At 39.3% G+C, this 14,276-nt stretch overlaps 1 protein-coding gene across 5 annotated transcripts; it reads left to right on the plus strand.

The window, feature by feature from the left end:
• The first annotated feature begins 4 nt into the window (after positions 1-4).
• Ltl (leucine-rich repeat-containing larval translucida) lies at positions 5-14,236 on the plus strand. 5 transcript variants are annotated; one of them, XM_072891507.1, is made up of 13 exons: positions 19-139; positions 338-747; positions 1,056-1,176; positions 1,941-2,117; positions 2,600-2,775; positions 3,798-5,498; positions 7,332-7,500; positions 7,961-8,094; positions 8,497-8,758; positions 9,294-9,560; positions 9,675-9,920; positions 10,069-10,270; positions 11,915-14,236. In XM_072891507.1, exons 6-13 carry the CDS (start codon positions 5,125-5,127, stop codon positions 12,145-12,147), a joined length of 1,887 nt encoding a protein of 628 aa, XP_072747608.1. In that variant the 5' UTR covers positions 19-139; positions 338-747; positions 1,056-1,176; positions 1,941-2,117; positions 2,600-2,775; positions 3,798-5,124; the 3' UTR covers positions 12,148-14,236. The 5 variants fall into 5 exon arrangements, with proteins under 5 accessions (XP_072747611.1, XP_072747608.1, XP_072747609.1 ...); XM_072891508.1 differs by lacking the exon at positions 1,056-1,176 and having other exon boundaries at positions 338-498; XM_072891509.1 differs by lacking the exon at positions 1,056-1,176 and having other exon boundaries at positions 338-494.
• The last annotated feature ends 40 nt before the right edge of the window (positions 14,237-14,276 follow it).

Here is a 14,276-nt window from a genome sequence, read left to right on the forward strand (position 1 = left end):
AAAAGTGAAAAGTTTGGCCAGGATTTGACCGTGGCCCCGGCGGAAAGGCACGAGAGATGAAGAACTGATTTTAAATCCCATCGTAAACACACTCGTCACAGAGGCCCTTAACATTTATCACCTTGGAATGTCCCGATTGGCAAGTATATATTTTCCCAAAAAAGACATAATCACAACACGCGTGAAATTGACACATATAAAAAACGTTATTTTTTGTTTCTCAATGCCTTTATATAAAAATGCATATATCCAAGTACGATTATTTAAAAAATGAAAGAATTAAAAATTATATGTTGTGAAAAGTTGGAATGTTTAAATATTGTTTAATAATTGTTAGGCGAAATTTCAATGTTCTAAGAATAACAAAGGTGAAAGGTTTGAAGCAGAGAACAAGAATCTACAACAAGCGCAATTCAATTCAAAAGCGGAAAAAAGCTGACCAAACTCGCGACACGGTGACGAGACGGTTTTAAACGCCCATCTAGATTTAGAACGTCAGTATGTGTTTAACTTAATCTTCTCTCATAAAACTTCTTTTTTATACCTTTCGCGGTCAACGCGTGGCACCGTGCAAACGTAACGATCGAGAATCAGAGAGGAAAAGAGGCCAGATGCTAGAAGCGTGAAAAAGCGAAAACAAAAATTTTTCTTATAGAATGCAATTTAGACACACTGTAGCTCTCGAGAAATCAGTGTGATATAATTATTTTTTCAATAAAAATATATACGGAAAAAACAAAATATAAGGTAAAATATATAGTTTAAATTCTTGTCAATTTTTGAAAAAACTTATTTATTATACGGTTAGAATAAAAAAAAATAACATATAACAGATTACGAATAATTGCAAGCTACAATTATGCAAATGTGATAAAAGAAACAAAAGAAAGAAAAACAATTTACTAAATACTGTGCTCGAATTTTATCTATTCTTTGCAACTACATTATATTTTATTTATTTAAAATTAAATAATAAATACTTAAAATAAATAAAATTTAAAATATAGAGAGATCGAAAAAAATAGGTTTTTTAGTCAATCTTTCTTTATTTTCAGAGAACAATCTATTAATCGAGAACATTCGAAATAAAAAATCCAACAGCGATAAACTATCAGCAAAGGCTAATCTTCCGATTATTTCCCAATATCTCAATGCAGCGTGTGAAGTGTCTATCATGTATACTCGAATGCAATATTCGTTTTGCTACCTTCCTTATTCTGTCTCCGCTCTTCATCTGCTTCTTTCCTTTTACATTTTTCGATAAGAAAAGACAAAAGTTTGCATACCTTAAAGTTGTGCAATATACAGATGTAGATAGAGTCAAGAATTTATCTTTATCAATATACTAATAACTGAGAGAAAAAGAAAGAAAAAAATACTTCTGTCATTTACAAATTCTTTTTAGATATACACAGGCAAATGTAAAAAAAAAAAACATAATTATCAAGTATTGAAGTAAAGACTTCAAGTAAATTAATGATTATATTAAATTGATAACGTAATTGAATGAAATTGAATAAATAACTTGCGAGACTTTTACGTCATAAAATTCATATTAATGATATAATAATAAGGGGAAATATACGGTAAAATTGAGAGAATAAAAAACAGTAATTGATTGATATCCCCTATTCCGCGGCAAACGATAAAAAGATACATTACATTTAAAAAAAAAAAGAAGACTAAAAATTGTATTAATTGCTGAGATAGATATGCTTGAAACATAAAGATCACTTTTATTTATTCCATGAAATTATTTAGTAATTCAAATATATCGCATTTTATTCGTACTTCGATAATCACTGAAGCAAATTTTCTTATTTCTCTTCTTATTTTCTCATATAAAATCAGCAAGCAATTTCCGTTGTACCACCGCTTACAGGACATACATATATACTCTGCAGAGTATTTTTTTAAAATAGCATTGATATATTTTACAGGGCCATGAAGGAAACCCTAATAATCTTTGGAGATAGGGAATGCGATATATCTCAGAAGCTGCTAATATCTCAATATCACCCTGGGACGCGCCTTGTATGTACGCTTATCGTATATTTTAAACGTGAGGCGGACACACGAATTGAAAGATCGGTTGCAGTTTAGTATTTTGAACTCCGGTAAGGTCATTAAACAGAGAAAGAGAGAGATAGAGAGAGAAAGGGAGAGAAAGAGCCGGCGAGAGAGGCGAGAGCGCGTGACGCGGCGGCCGACGCGGCGGCCGCGTGTGCGTTGGCGCCAGGCCGCATTCTCGCATTCGTTAAACCGAGGGGCACGGAGTTAGGTCCCTCCGTCTTGTACCTCGTGCCTCGTGCCCTGCCTTGCCTTGCCTTGTCTTGCCTACTGGCCTGGCCTCTCTCGCTTGTGTTGTGTCCTCCTCCCTTGCTCCCGTATTACTCTCTGCCCGCGGCGATAATAAGAGCGGTAACGGATAGCAGGACAAAGACAGAGTCTCTCTCTCCTTTTCACATCGTTGTTTTTGACGAATAAATAAATAAATAAAGATTGCCAGAAGCCCTCTCTTTCTCTTTTTCTTTCTTTTTTTTTTCTTTTGGGAATATTTGTGGAAAATTAAAACTGTTTTTCACCGTTTTGTCCACAGTTTGATGACCTTTACGCGGCGGGAGAGATTAGGCAAACTATAGGCGCCAGTGCAGAGATAGATGCCATGGGAGCCAATGTAGAATAGCTTAAAGAGGATATAAGGCGAGTCGAGGTGGCGCCAAGCTCAAGAATTTGTATGGCATACCTCACTGCCGAGTTACGGCATATAAATGGGTACGTAAATCACGCGCGTAAACAGCCACGTTATATAGATAGAGGCGTTTACTCGGATGACAAGCGACCCGTGAAGCACCGCCACCGCTGCATCGGCGAACTCATTAAGTAATCGATATTATTTTATGATGAACAGAGAAACCCTTGATAGAACACTTACGATCTCGGCACGGACACGCGTACTCTCAAGATCGCTCTTTTTACGACGATTAACCAACGCGAAGTTAACATTTATCTCTCCAATTTGTAATGAGCGAAAGAACGCAAAACATTTTTCTTGCGACCCTTTACATTCCCCGTAAAAAGCCCCGTTGTACATTCGTTGTAATTTCGACCGATTATTATGTCGAGCTCTGTATTTCAGAATAATTTCCGTGCTTATTTGTGGCAATTAAAACGGATCTCTGACCGAAGCGAGATAAATTTTTTCCATATCGGGAATTTAACAAGAGATTACATATACCGGTTTCGGTACCAGAATAACAAAAAGAGGACGAAAGAAAGGTGTCGTGACAGAAGCTACCGGGCTACCTGAAATACCCGGTGTTATAAATCGCTCGTTGAAATGCATTCCAGCGCAGAAGATAGGACATTTGGTCGAAGCCTCTTCGATCCTGCCCCTAGCCCCTAGTAATAATTATCGTCGATGATAAATCGGTTGAGCCTAAAACCAACGAGATGACGATAACAATCTCGATAACAATTTCTCGATCGATTCCGTCGACATTCCAGAGAAATTTGCATATCTTTCTCTCGCGCCTGTAAAGATTCGATTTATGCGATCTACCGGCTTTCCGGCATGTAAATATAACGAAAAAAATTGCCGATAGCATACTCCATATAGCTTTTAAAGTTTCAATAATTGATAGTTTTTTGACGTATAAATCATTTTTTTGCATCAATTGAAATGAAGGATTGAAAGGAATTTGGAGCAAGTCTATAATTTATAACTTGATTCTCTTTCCCTTTAAATCTTTCAATATTATAAAACTAAAATTCTAATCTTTAATTTCTATGTACAGGATATACTTGGACCAGTCTATGATAGATTCGTCTTTTGCGATGGAAAGAGCGAGTGAAAAAAAAGGGAGAGAGTATATGAGAGAATTCTCTATCTATAATAATATTTTCATGTCATGCACCGCGGTGCGAAGCAGTTAAGCAAAGGTCAAAAGTTATGAGCAATCGGTCCGTTTATCGGTGCAAACACACGCCTGCAGCGTGTATGCAATGCGATAGACAACGAGAGAGAGAGGTTGATGAATCCTCCGCCGAAGCTGATTTGACGAAAACTTGTTCGTATCCGCTGTCCACGAGTGAAAACGAGAGATATCCCTTCTCCGACAAGCAAAACTTCCGGAATAATGGGACAAACGTAAAAAGAGATAGGAGCGCCTAACGGGGATTGCATTTAAGTAAGCGCCGTAGTCGCGACGAGACGAGGGAGTGTGCGAGAGTCAGGAACGTGCCGTGGGGCACGATAAGGGAGAGAACGACAGGGAGCAACGAGGCGAACAACAACGGGGAAGGAGAGGAACGAGAATACGCGTAGTACGGGGTGTAGTGGTGAGAGCGCAGGGGGAGAGCAGCAGCCTGGCCGAGCTGGGCTGCTTGCTCATTCGCGAGTGGCCGGTAGAAAAAGAAGATGAGCTCGTCGGTGTACGTACGCGCGTAACGTACGACGGAGGGAGTAGTAAGAAGAGCGAAGAAGAGCTCTCCGGAGGGAGACCCTCGCGCGGCGCCACGGTGGGTGCCGACGCGACGACTATAAGTAAGTCTCGCGCGGCGCGCCGCGGCTTAATGCTGCCGTTGCCGCGTCCCTGGCGCCAGGAGGAAGGTTCATTGGTGACAACGATAAGCTTCCTTTTCTCGGCTGGTCCTCGCGGAGACGACGAAGAAGAGAGAAAGAAAGAGGCGCGGTGAACTTATATTCCATAGGATGATGTGGACCCAGCCACAGTGCAGATAACACGTGGCTGTCATTCGCTGCTGCTACTGTTGCAACTGTGTCGGTTCCTTCTGCCAGTGTTGATCAGTGATCGACAGTGTCCAAACGTGGAATAACATCGCGGACAATTGCCGGTTTCCCGCGCTATGCGAGATTGTACCAACGTTTGTGACTCTTAACAAAAAAAACAATCATATTATTATTCTATCTTGATAATCATATTATTGTCGCAAAACCGTACACATTGTGCGTATCGAGTTGTTTTGGCGCGTTGAAAGACGCTCTCTCTTTCTCTCTTGGAGAAGTGGTGCGGGTGGTACCGCGTTTCGCAAATCTCACGGTATTCTTATCGTTATTTTCTGCGATCGTCCTGTAATTACACATAATAATTAACCGGCAGTATGTCCGGTATTCTCTACACGCTGCTGGGCCTCGCGGCCAGTGCGAGCCTCCATTGCGCCGTACGCCGCGAAATCAGCCCGTGCACCTGCCGACAGGAGGAGTTCTCCAGTCCCCAGGCACAGACCGCGTCTTCCGTCAACGCGAACAACAATGCCGGGGGTGGCGGTCATCACGTTGGGGAACGTATCGAAGTAATGTGTGAGAAGATGAACTCGTTCAATCAGCTGGCCGAGGCGCTGAGCGGCAAGTTCACCCCCGAGCAGCAGATCACCCTGCGGGTGGCACACTCGAATCTGCGCGACATATCGCGCCACGATTTCAAGCAACTGCGTATGTCCATCACTCGACTCGAGCTGAATCACGATCATCTGGGGTGAGTGCAATTTATTGCGCCGCGTCATTGATCTCGAGTGACGAAACGAGATCTTCGTTGTCTCTGGCAAATTTACGCGCGATTCTGAACGGTAAAGTTGTAAGAGCTGTGCTTGTCGAAGTCATCGATGAAAATGAAGAGAATCGTGAGGGCGCGATAACTGATATCGCTTATCAGTCACGGTTACTACACCCTGCGACGTACACATCTGCGCGCGCGTAGAGATAACGATAGTTTCAATCATTTATTCTTCAAAATATTAACTAATAAGCAGCCTATCTCTACCTCATCATCGACATAATATGTCGTATTATGTCTATTTTTTGAACGTTAAAAACTAGAACATTCGATTGATCATTTAATATTAATTATAGAATTTGAAGAAAGAAAAACTTTTGATGATATTAATTACTAAATAGATTTCTATAGAAATTTCCCCGAATCAGAAAAATGGGTTGAAAAATGCCGACAATACAAAACACAATAAATCGTAAACGACGGCGAAATGTCAGAGTCCCGCGTCAGAGTACACGTCTGTCATTCTTGTGCTTTCCGTTTGTAAGTGTGCCACACACTTACGATACGGCCGACTAGTATCTTTGCAAAAGGTCATCGTCTGCTATTGCGGACATTGAATGGAGACATTTGTGTATGTATAACAAAGAAGCGATCTTAATTCCCGCAACGAGCATTTGCGAAGGCGTTTACGGCGCCATTTGTGCTTGAACCGACGTTTTGAAACTTTCTCCGGAACGCATTCGTTGGAAAAGCGATCGTACATTTGATAAAGCCGTCCCTGAAATCATTCATCTCAATCCGTTTTATAATATAATAATTTTATAATATAATATAATAGATGATTTGTGCGACAGCGAGTTTGTATCCGATACCCTATCAGCACACATGTTCAAAAGATGTTTATAAGAGATCCATAGGATATGTTAAAACATGTTTTTACATTCTATGGATCTTATAAACATTTTTTGAATATGTGTGCTGTTAGCGTATCGTATTCCTCGTAAGAACCTTTTTTTATTCCGCCTGGCGTTATTAAGTAATGCGATAACAAGGGGATCGCGAGCGAAATTTTGCAATTCGCATTTCGTCTCGTGACACGATGACGTTAAATATTGTCGAGCACATAGCGGAAGCGGAGGATATCTTGGCCGATATTGTTATGTAATGGTTCTGTCATAGAGATTGGCGAACGAACGCGAGATACGCGACAGTCTCGACATTTCGGCGAGTTCGTTCTCGGTTTTAATTTTAAATTTTCCCGATGACGGCATCCTTTACGTGCGACACAAAGGACGAACCACCGGTCTTCCTTGATCTTATCCTACACGACGAGGTGAGGAACAAACGACGGTCCTTGAAGACTGTATGTCTTTCTCTTTAGGAACGCCAACAAGTATCCTCGCGAGACAGCGTGAGGAGGAACGGGACGTAAGAATGAAGTCTTAATCGTCTGACCTCTGGTCAGCGCGAGTTATCAAGAGCTATGCATGTTTATCGTCGTGAAATAATTAAATAACGACTCGTCGCAGTGTATAAGCCGATACTAAGTGTATAATCATATATGATAACGTCTGGCACGTCTCGCCACTTTTTTAGGATTCCCATTAGACTCGTTTCGATCGTACTTAGCTATATAGACTAGTGATAAATAATGTAGTAATAGAGAGAAAAATATGTAATATACTACTACTCGATTACTGTCATTTAAAAAGGATCTTTCGAAGAAAGCGAGAACGTTTTGCTCGTTATTACATAACGCTTGTGTATCGCTTTCCTAAAAGTCAAGAAACACGCGTATGACATCGTAATTTCCAGGGTCGTGGACGGCGATGTTTTCGCCGGTCTGGGTCGAACGCAGTACTTGAGTCTCGCGGACAATGAAGTACCGTCGATACCGAGACATGTCCTGTCGCATCTCTCGTTGCTGAGGACTCTGGATCTCAGTAGGAATCGGATAAACCGTATCGATTCGGATGACTTCAAAGTGAGTATATTAGACTAGATTTAGTTTATGTGACCGTAATAAATTTCACGTGTGCGACGAGATACTGCGAAAAAGAGATCGGGAAGTAAAATCGCGAACTTGTCAACACGATATGAGACAAAATATGTGTCGCGACACACGTGACCAGCGCGTAAAAAGTTGTTTGATTACACGTCAAACTTTTCGGGTAGATCGTTAGAGAGAGAATCTCGCGCTTCTTTAATTTGCGATAATGATGAAAAATTTATCCATTAACTCTCTCACATGTTACTACAATTACGAAGACATAATCAAATCCTAGCTAATTTTTAAGAAAGAATAATATTTTTAGATAATAAAAATTATCATATAAAAGAAGAAAAAATTGTAAAAAGAGAAGTTGTTCAAAAGAAAAGAGAGAAGAAACTAAATTCATATATTTTATTTGAAATGTAATTTTGTGATGTCCTTTTTATTTTAGTATAATCCGACACTTCAGCACTTGGCCATGGCCGGAAATGCAATCTCCGAGATGACCCCAGGTTCGCTGCCACCTCTAGTCAAACACTTGCACGTCGGCAGAAATTATCTGAACAGTCTGAATCATACTCTAAGGTATGAATGCGCGGAAGTACAATTCAATCTTTAGCGCCATCAGGAATGATAAAAAATTAAGGATAAAGAACTATATATAATACACGGTTGAAAACACATTTTCCATTCATTTATGATCTTTGAGAGTCACATTTGCATCAGAAAGCTACCACAACAGCATTTTGCTTTCATCCTGTTTACTATCACGTCACGTGAAGGCTCTTATCTCATTCATTTTGTTTATGATCGAACCATCAAGCGACAATTGCTGATTGAAGGAAATCCCGTGCGTGGACTATCGATCGGCGACGACCTTTAAAATCGTGTAGTCGAGAATCTTTAATGATGCTCAGTGCGTCGAATATGTAAAATAGGATTCCTTGGACGAATTTAGCCATGTGTTCCATTTGTTTGCTTTTGCAGGGATCTAAATCAACTCGAGTGGTTGTTAATTAATTCTAACGAGCTCACGTCACTCGACGGCGAGCTACCGTCATCCGGTCACAATCTCAAGATGCTTTACGCCGTGGATAACAAACTGACGCATCTGCCGGCCGAATTCCGATACCTTCATCGTCTGGAGACTCTCTTCCTCCAACACAACAAGATCCGAAATCTCGACGGCACTCTGCAGAAGGCTAGACGCTTAAAGTTCCTAGAGCTCTCGTATAACGAGTTGCAAGAGGTATTTGGCTACACGAAATTTTTCCTGAACTTCGTCTTGAATCGCATATGATCCGATGATATAGCATTTAGAATATTTAAATCATATTTTTATGGAACAAAATTATATTTTTTAAATTACAAAGTTTTTTGAGACGCTATTATATATTATTTATAGTTTATAAAAAAAAGATTTTAGGAATCTAAAAATAAAATAAATCTGTAGAATTGCGACTCGCACGAAATACATGTACTCTCAATTATTACGTTTTAACGCGCACGACGTGGAGGATAAGTCGAGACGCGAGGCGTTCGTTCACGCTAAAGCGCGCCATACATTGAGTCAATTACGTATACGTAACGTAATTATTGCTGTCTTCCGCCTTGTGGAAGGATTTCAAGCCACTATTATAGACGAAACGGACGGACAGCAATTTTTCGTTCAATTATGTCGCGCATCAAACCAAACGATATTCGAGTCGCGAACAAGTTAATTAATTACGCGAAATTACATTATGAATAATAGAGATTGAAGAGACGCTTGAATTGTGCTTTAGCTGAACGAGAACGATTTCATAGAGGCCGAGATGCTGGAGGACCTCGAGCTCGGGCACAATTCTCTCAAGTCCTTGGGTGGCGCGGACGGCGACGGGAACGGTAGTAGCGCCCTTTATCCTCTTAGATCGTTAAAGTGCCTGAACTTGACGCACAACGAGCTTCGCGAGTTCTCTCTGACTTCCTTGCGCGGTTTGCGCGAGCTTAGGCTGCTCGATCTGTCAAACAATCGAATCGCCAGATTGCACAGAGGGAGACCATCGTCCGAGGTAGGTACTCGTCATCGTCGACGTGTACAGTATCCTTGTTATCGATAGTGGCTGATCTGACCCAAAAAACGATTTGAAAAATGATCGATTAAAAACATATGGCGATGTTTATAGAATCTAGTGGAGGAGGAGGGTGATGAGATCGCGGGCGGCAATATCCAGGATCTGCGTCTTCAGCATAACGAGTTGCGTAGCCTGGACGGCTCCTTGTTTTTGGGCATGAAGGAGCTGCAAAAGCTCAATCTCAGTCACAACGCGATGGGCCCCACGATTGGACCACGCGACCTACGCGGTCTCGACGGGCTCCGCGTGCTCGATATCTCGCACAATCAGCTCACCACTCTTGAAGATACATCAGAGGTAAACAAAAACAGCGATATCGAGTCCTCTTTTCTGTCTTTTTCTCTTTTATCTCTCTCTCTTTTTCTCATCTTGCTTCTTTTTTTTTATTCCCTGATATTCGACGTACTGATATAGTGAAGAAGTATTGATGATGATTGTTATTTAGACATGGTTGCCGTCTTTGGAAGAACTGAATGCGTCGCACAACCGTCTGGTCACACTGTCTGGCCGAGACTTTCGCGGTTTTCCGGTGCTCTGTCGAGCCGACGTTAGCATGAATCAAATACGTACTCTTATGCCAGAGCTAGTGGCTAATACGCGGTGCACGATTCACGGGGTCCCTGATGTGCTACGTATATACCTTCAAGGTGAGTTTATATTAAACTCTCTGTCTCTCTCTCTCTCTCTCTCTCTCTTCGCCTTTCAGTATCATATTTAACGCTTTCGCTACACATATCCCTATTCATGTGCATATTATTTATAGTAACATTATATAATAGTAGAAAATGTTAAAGGTAAAATTTACATCGCATTGTGTTAAAAATTTCTTACATTTAAAAAAAAAAACAAACTGTTTCCATCTCTTTTCAAAATATTAATTTTTTTACCAGAATCGATAGCAGCAAATTTAATTTTGATAATAGTGTGATGAGAGAGAAAGAAAAACGAAGCTGTTTCATTGAGAAGAGATTCCTCTTTAAAAACCTGGGTTTTCTTTACTACATTTAACTCGATTATTATTTATCTGTATAAATTTCTCTTACATTAGACAGATCATATGTTTACCATATGACACTGCATATCGTTTTTCTTTCTCTTATATATATATATATATATATGTAACAATTCAGTTAAACTTAATTGTATACTTTTAAAAAATAGTAGGAAAAATGCACCAAAAAGAAAAACTAGAGTATAGAATATTCTTTTAGTGGAAAAACAAATTGCAATTATTGACATTCGATAGAGTTTATGTTAAAAAAAAATCTTTAAATTATATAATACATATAATTTGTTAAAGAACATAATTCTATACTTTAGTTTTTCTTTTCGACGAATTTTTCCTGCTCGATATTATTTTTTAATAGTGAACAATTAAGTTTAACTAGATTGTTAGACATTAACAGACATTAATCGAAGAAAACAGAACAATGTGTGACGCATGTAACATCGTAATTAATAAATATTTGTAAAATCTAGCGTAAACAAGCAAACAGAAGGAGAGCTAAGAAAAAAAAGAGAAGAGAAAGAGAAGGGACAGAAGAGAGAGTGGCCGACTGAACAGAAAATAAATTAACTCGCTGATAATGGCCTGACTCCTGAAGCATATTATTATTTGTTACAACGGTTACATTTCTCGCGATAACCCCCGCTGCGGCGCCATCTCGAATTACTTATTATACATATACCGGCGCCTGTTCGCGTTGAGCTGTTATTGTTAATATATCGTTTCCCTCTTTGCGGCCATGCTATCGTGCCCAATCCCAATTATCTTCTATAGCCTGGTCTCCGTTTTCATTGAACACTCTCTTTCTCTCTTCCACAAGTTTGCATTGAGAAAATTATGAAATATAGTAGTAGGAAAAATTGTAAAAATTAACAGATTTATATCTCGGACCATAAAATCACCAACATAATCTTTCTCTCTCTCTCTCTCTCTCTCTCTCTCTCTCTCTCTGTTATTACGGCTAGGCTAATCTTTGTTATCACAGCTGGCGCCACATCGTCAGTAATCACCCGCCTGTACGAGATAATTTTTTTTCACATTACGTTAATTTATGATCAAAATAATATGGTTCTTAAATTTAGGGGAGGGTAGCGCGAGATATAGTACACAAAAGTATGACACAAGAAATGAAAAATCAAACGTATCGCATTATACGTGTTTATGACGTATGTCACATATACAGATTTCTCATTTCTTGTATTTTATTATTTTAGTTGATCGTGTAGCATAAGCCCTTATGCTATTTATCTCTCTCACACACAGACGTACACTTCGTTGTTCGCAGATAATCCCGTGTTGTGCGACGTCGGTCTGGCCGACTTGACCGTCGCGCTCGAGGTAAATCACGCTAAAGTTTATGGGGTCGGCAGTGATTGCCCAACCACGACGACGTTAGCACCGCCGACGGCGGTCGAGTTAACATCGGCACTACCACCGGCACCGCTGCCGCCGACGCTGTTGCTGGCCACCGCGGCTGTTGCCTCCAGCAACGTATCTTTTGCCGCCACCCTCGAATAAGAAGGCTGCATCGCCGCATGGTGCATGATGGCCATACGAAAATAATACTCGCGCGAGCATCCATATCCAGTATAGTGAGAAAGAGAGAAAGAGAAAGAAAGGGAATGATACTGTGAAGGAGGTGTAGAGAAAATATCGCGCAGTATCAGAGAAAATCGCGCGGCAATTCGTTGGACGTTGACTTTGTTGGATGAGGAAGGCGAAAAAAACCACCAAAGGACACGAGCAGAGTTCGATCATCGAAGACGGATATGCCTCTGGATATCCGCTAGAGCAGTAATATTAACGAATTCGACGATATTCTCTCGGTAACTTTCGTTTTCTCCGCGACTTTGAGGGTGCGGCGTGTTTGTGTATCTATCTGTATATGCGTGTGCGTGTGTTTGTGTGTGTGTGTGTAGATGGAGAAGCGATTTTGTGATCGACCGTTTTTCGTACAATCGTCGAAGGAAATATCTTTTTTAGTCATCATTAATCCCAAGACGGATCCATACAGCTCCGATACGCTTAGGACAATCTTGGATGTTTAAAAATATCCATTGGATATCAAGACAATAATGTGAGGATCATGTTTGTCCAATATCGAAGTATAATCCCGAAATGATTCGGAAAAAATAAAAATACAACGGAGCTCGCAGTCGTTATCGAAACGAGGAATTGTATGATTGCGTACAAAAGAATCATTACTCTTCCATTCAGCAATAGATGAGACTCTTATATTGTAAATAGTTTATAACAGCAAAAAATTCCGTTCGCGTATAGCAGTAAGCCGTCTGTAATTTAGCATTCCTTTTTGTTAAGTTGAGTACGTAATATATAAATAGAGAATAGCCAATAATGTATTCGTATCGTAACGAAGCATCAGTTCATTCATAAAATTCTATTTTTGGCATCAATTAGATATTCTCATATTCGCTTATTATCAAAACATTTTTTTTTCTTTTTCGAACTTGGAACGTAGAACATATTCGATAAAGTCACACATATTTGATATAACAAAATTACAAATTATACGTTGACCATTATCATATTTCAAAAAAAGAATGTCTCAAGTATTCACCCGTCCGAATATGTCGAGTGAACGCGGCAGAGATATGATAATCATCGCTTTTTGACATTAGGTTTAGGTTTCCGACATATCACGTAACGGAACGATAATCCTAGGAAATCGCCGCAGCTTCTACAACGTAATAATTCACAGAAGACTTCGGTCTTCAATTGAATTCCTCGATGATCATGTGTATGCGAATGAATTCCCGACGGGTCAATGGAGCAAATGAAATCTGTTAACTTGTCCCACCGGCATGAGTAGATTGGCAGTGGGCGATCAATTGACTCTTTCGTTAATTCGTGCCAATAGGGACGAATTGTTATCAGCGTGCCTCCATGCATACATAATGTATCAGCCCGTTTATCCGCGATGTATCCACGGTGTTCGGCTATTTTACATGCGCGCGTAACATAATATTAAAATAAATATAGCATGTATAAAATATTCGTTTGTATAAAAATTTGTGAAAGTGCCGCGAAAAATAGCATTTTCTACCAAAATCAACAATGTAACAGTTAAATATACTAATTGCAAATCGAAGAATTCAGAATTTTGAATTTTATCATAATATTAAATGTACCAAATTTCGCAAATTACGAACTAAAAATTCGGAAGATTTATAAAAAAAAGTGTACCGCATAAAAGTTATTATCTCAAATTGAGATCGAAATATTAAATCTAATTATAAATTTAAACGAAAGAATTTCCCCTCGGACTATTTTAACACATTGCAAAGATAGCCAATAGCATGACTGGTAGTTTAGCTTAATTAAACTCAGAATTAAAAAATAATTTATATTTCTGTTATTTTGTATATTTCAATGAAAGATTTGTATCAGTTTAGAGACATTGCGAGAATCACGAAATAATTGATAAAAGTATTATAACGTCTAATAAATTACGCACAAGTATTTACGCATATAAAATATTATCAAAAACGATTAAATGAGTAAGTCTAAATTACTCTAAATTAAGATCGTATGATTTTTAAGTGATTTTTTTCACAATGTCTACAAAATGATGCAGCACTATATGTATGTAGGAATTATATATATATATATATATATATATATATATA

The sequence above is a fragment of the Anoplolepis gracilipes genome, chromosome 4, assembly GCF_047496725.1.
Source record: "Anoplolepis gracilipes chromosome 4, ASM4749672v1, whole genome shotgun sequence".
Lineage (NCBI taxonomy): Eukaryota > Metazoa > Arthropoda > Insecta > Hymenoptera > Formicidae > Anoplolepis > Anoplolepis gracilipes.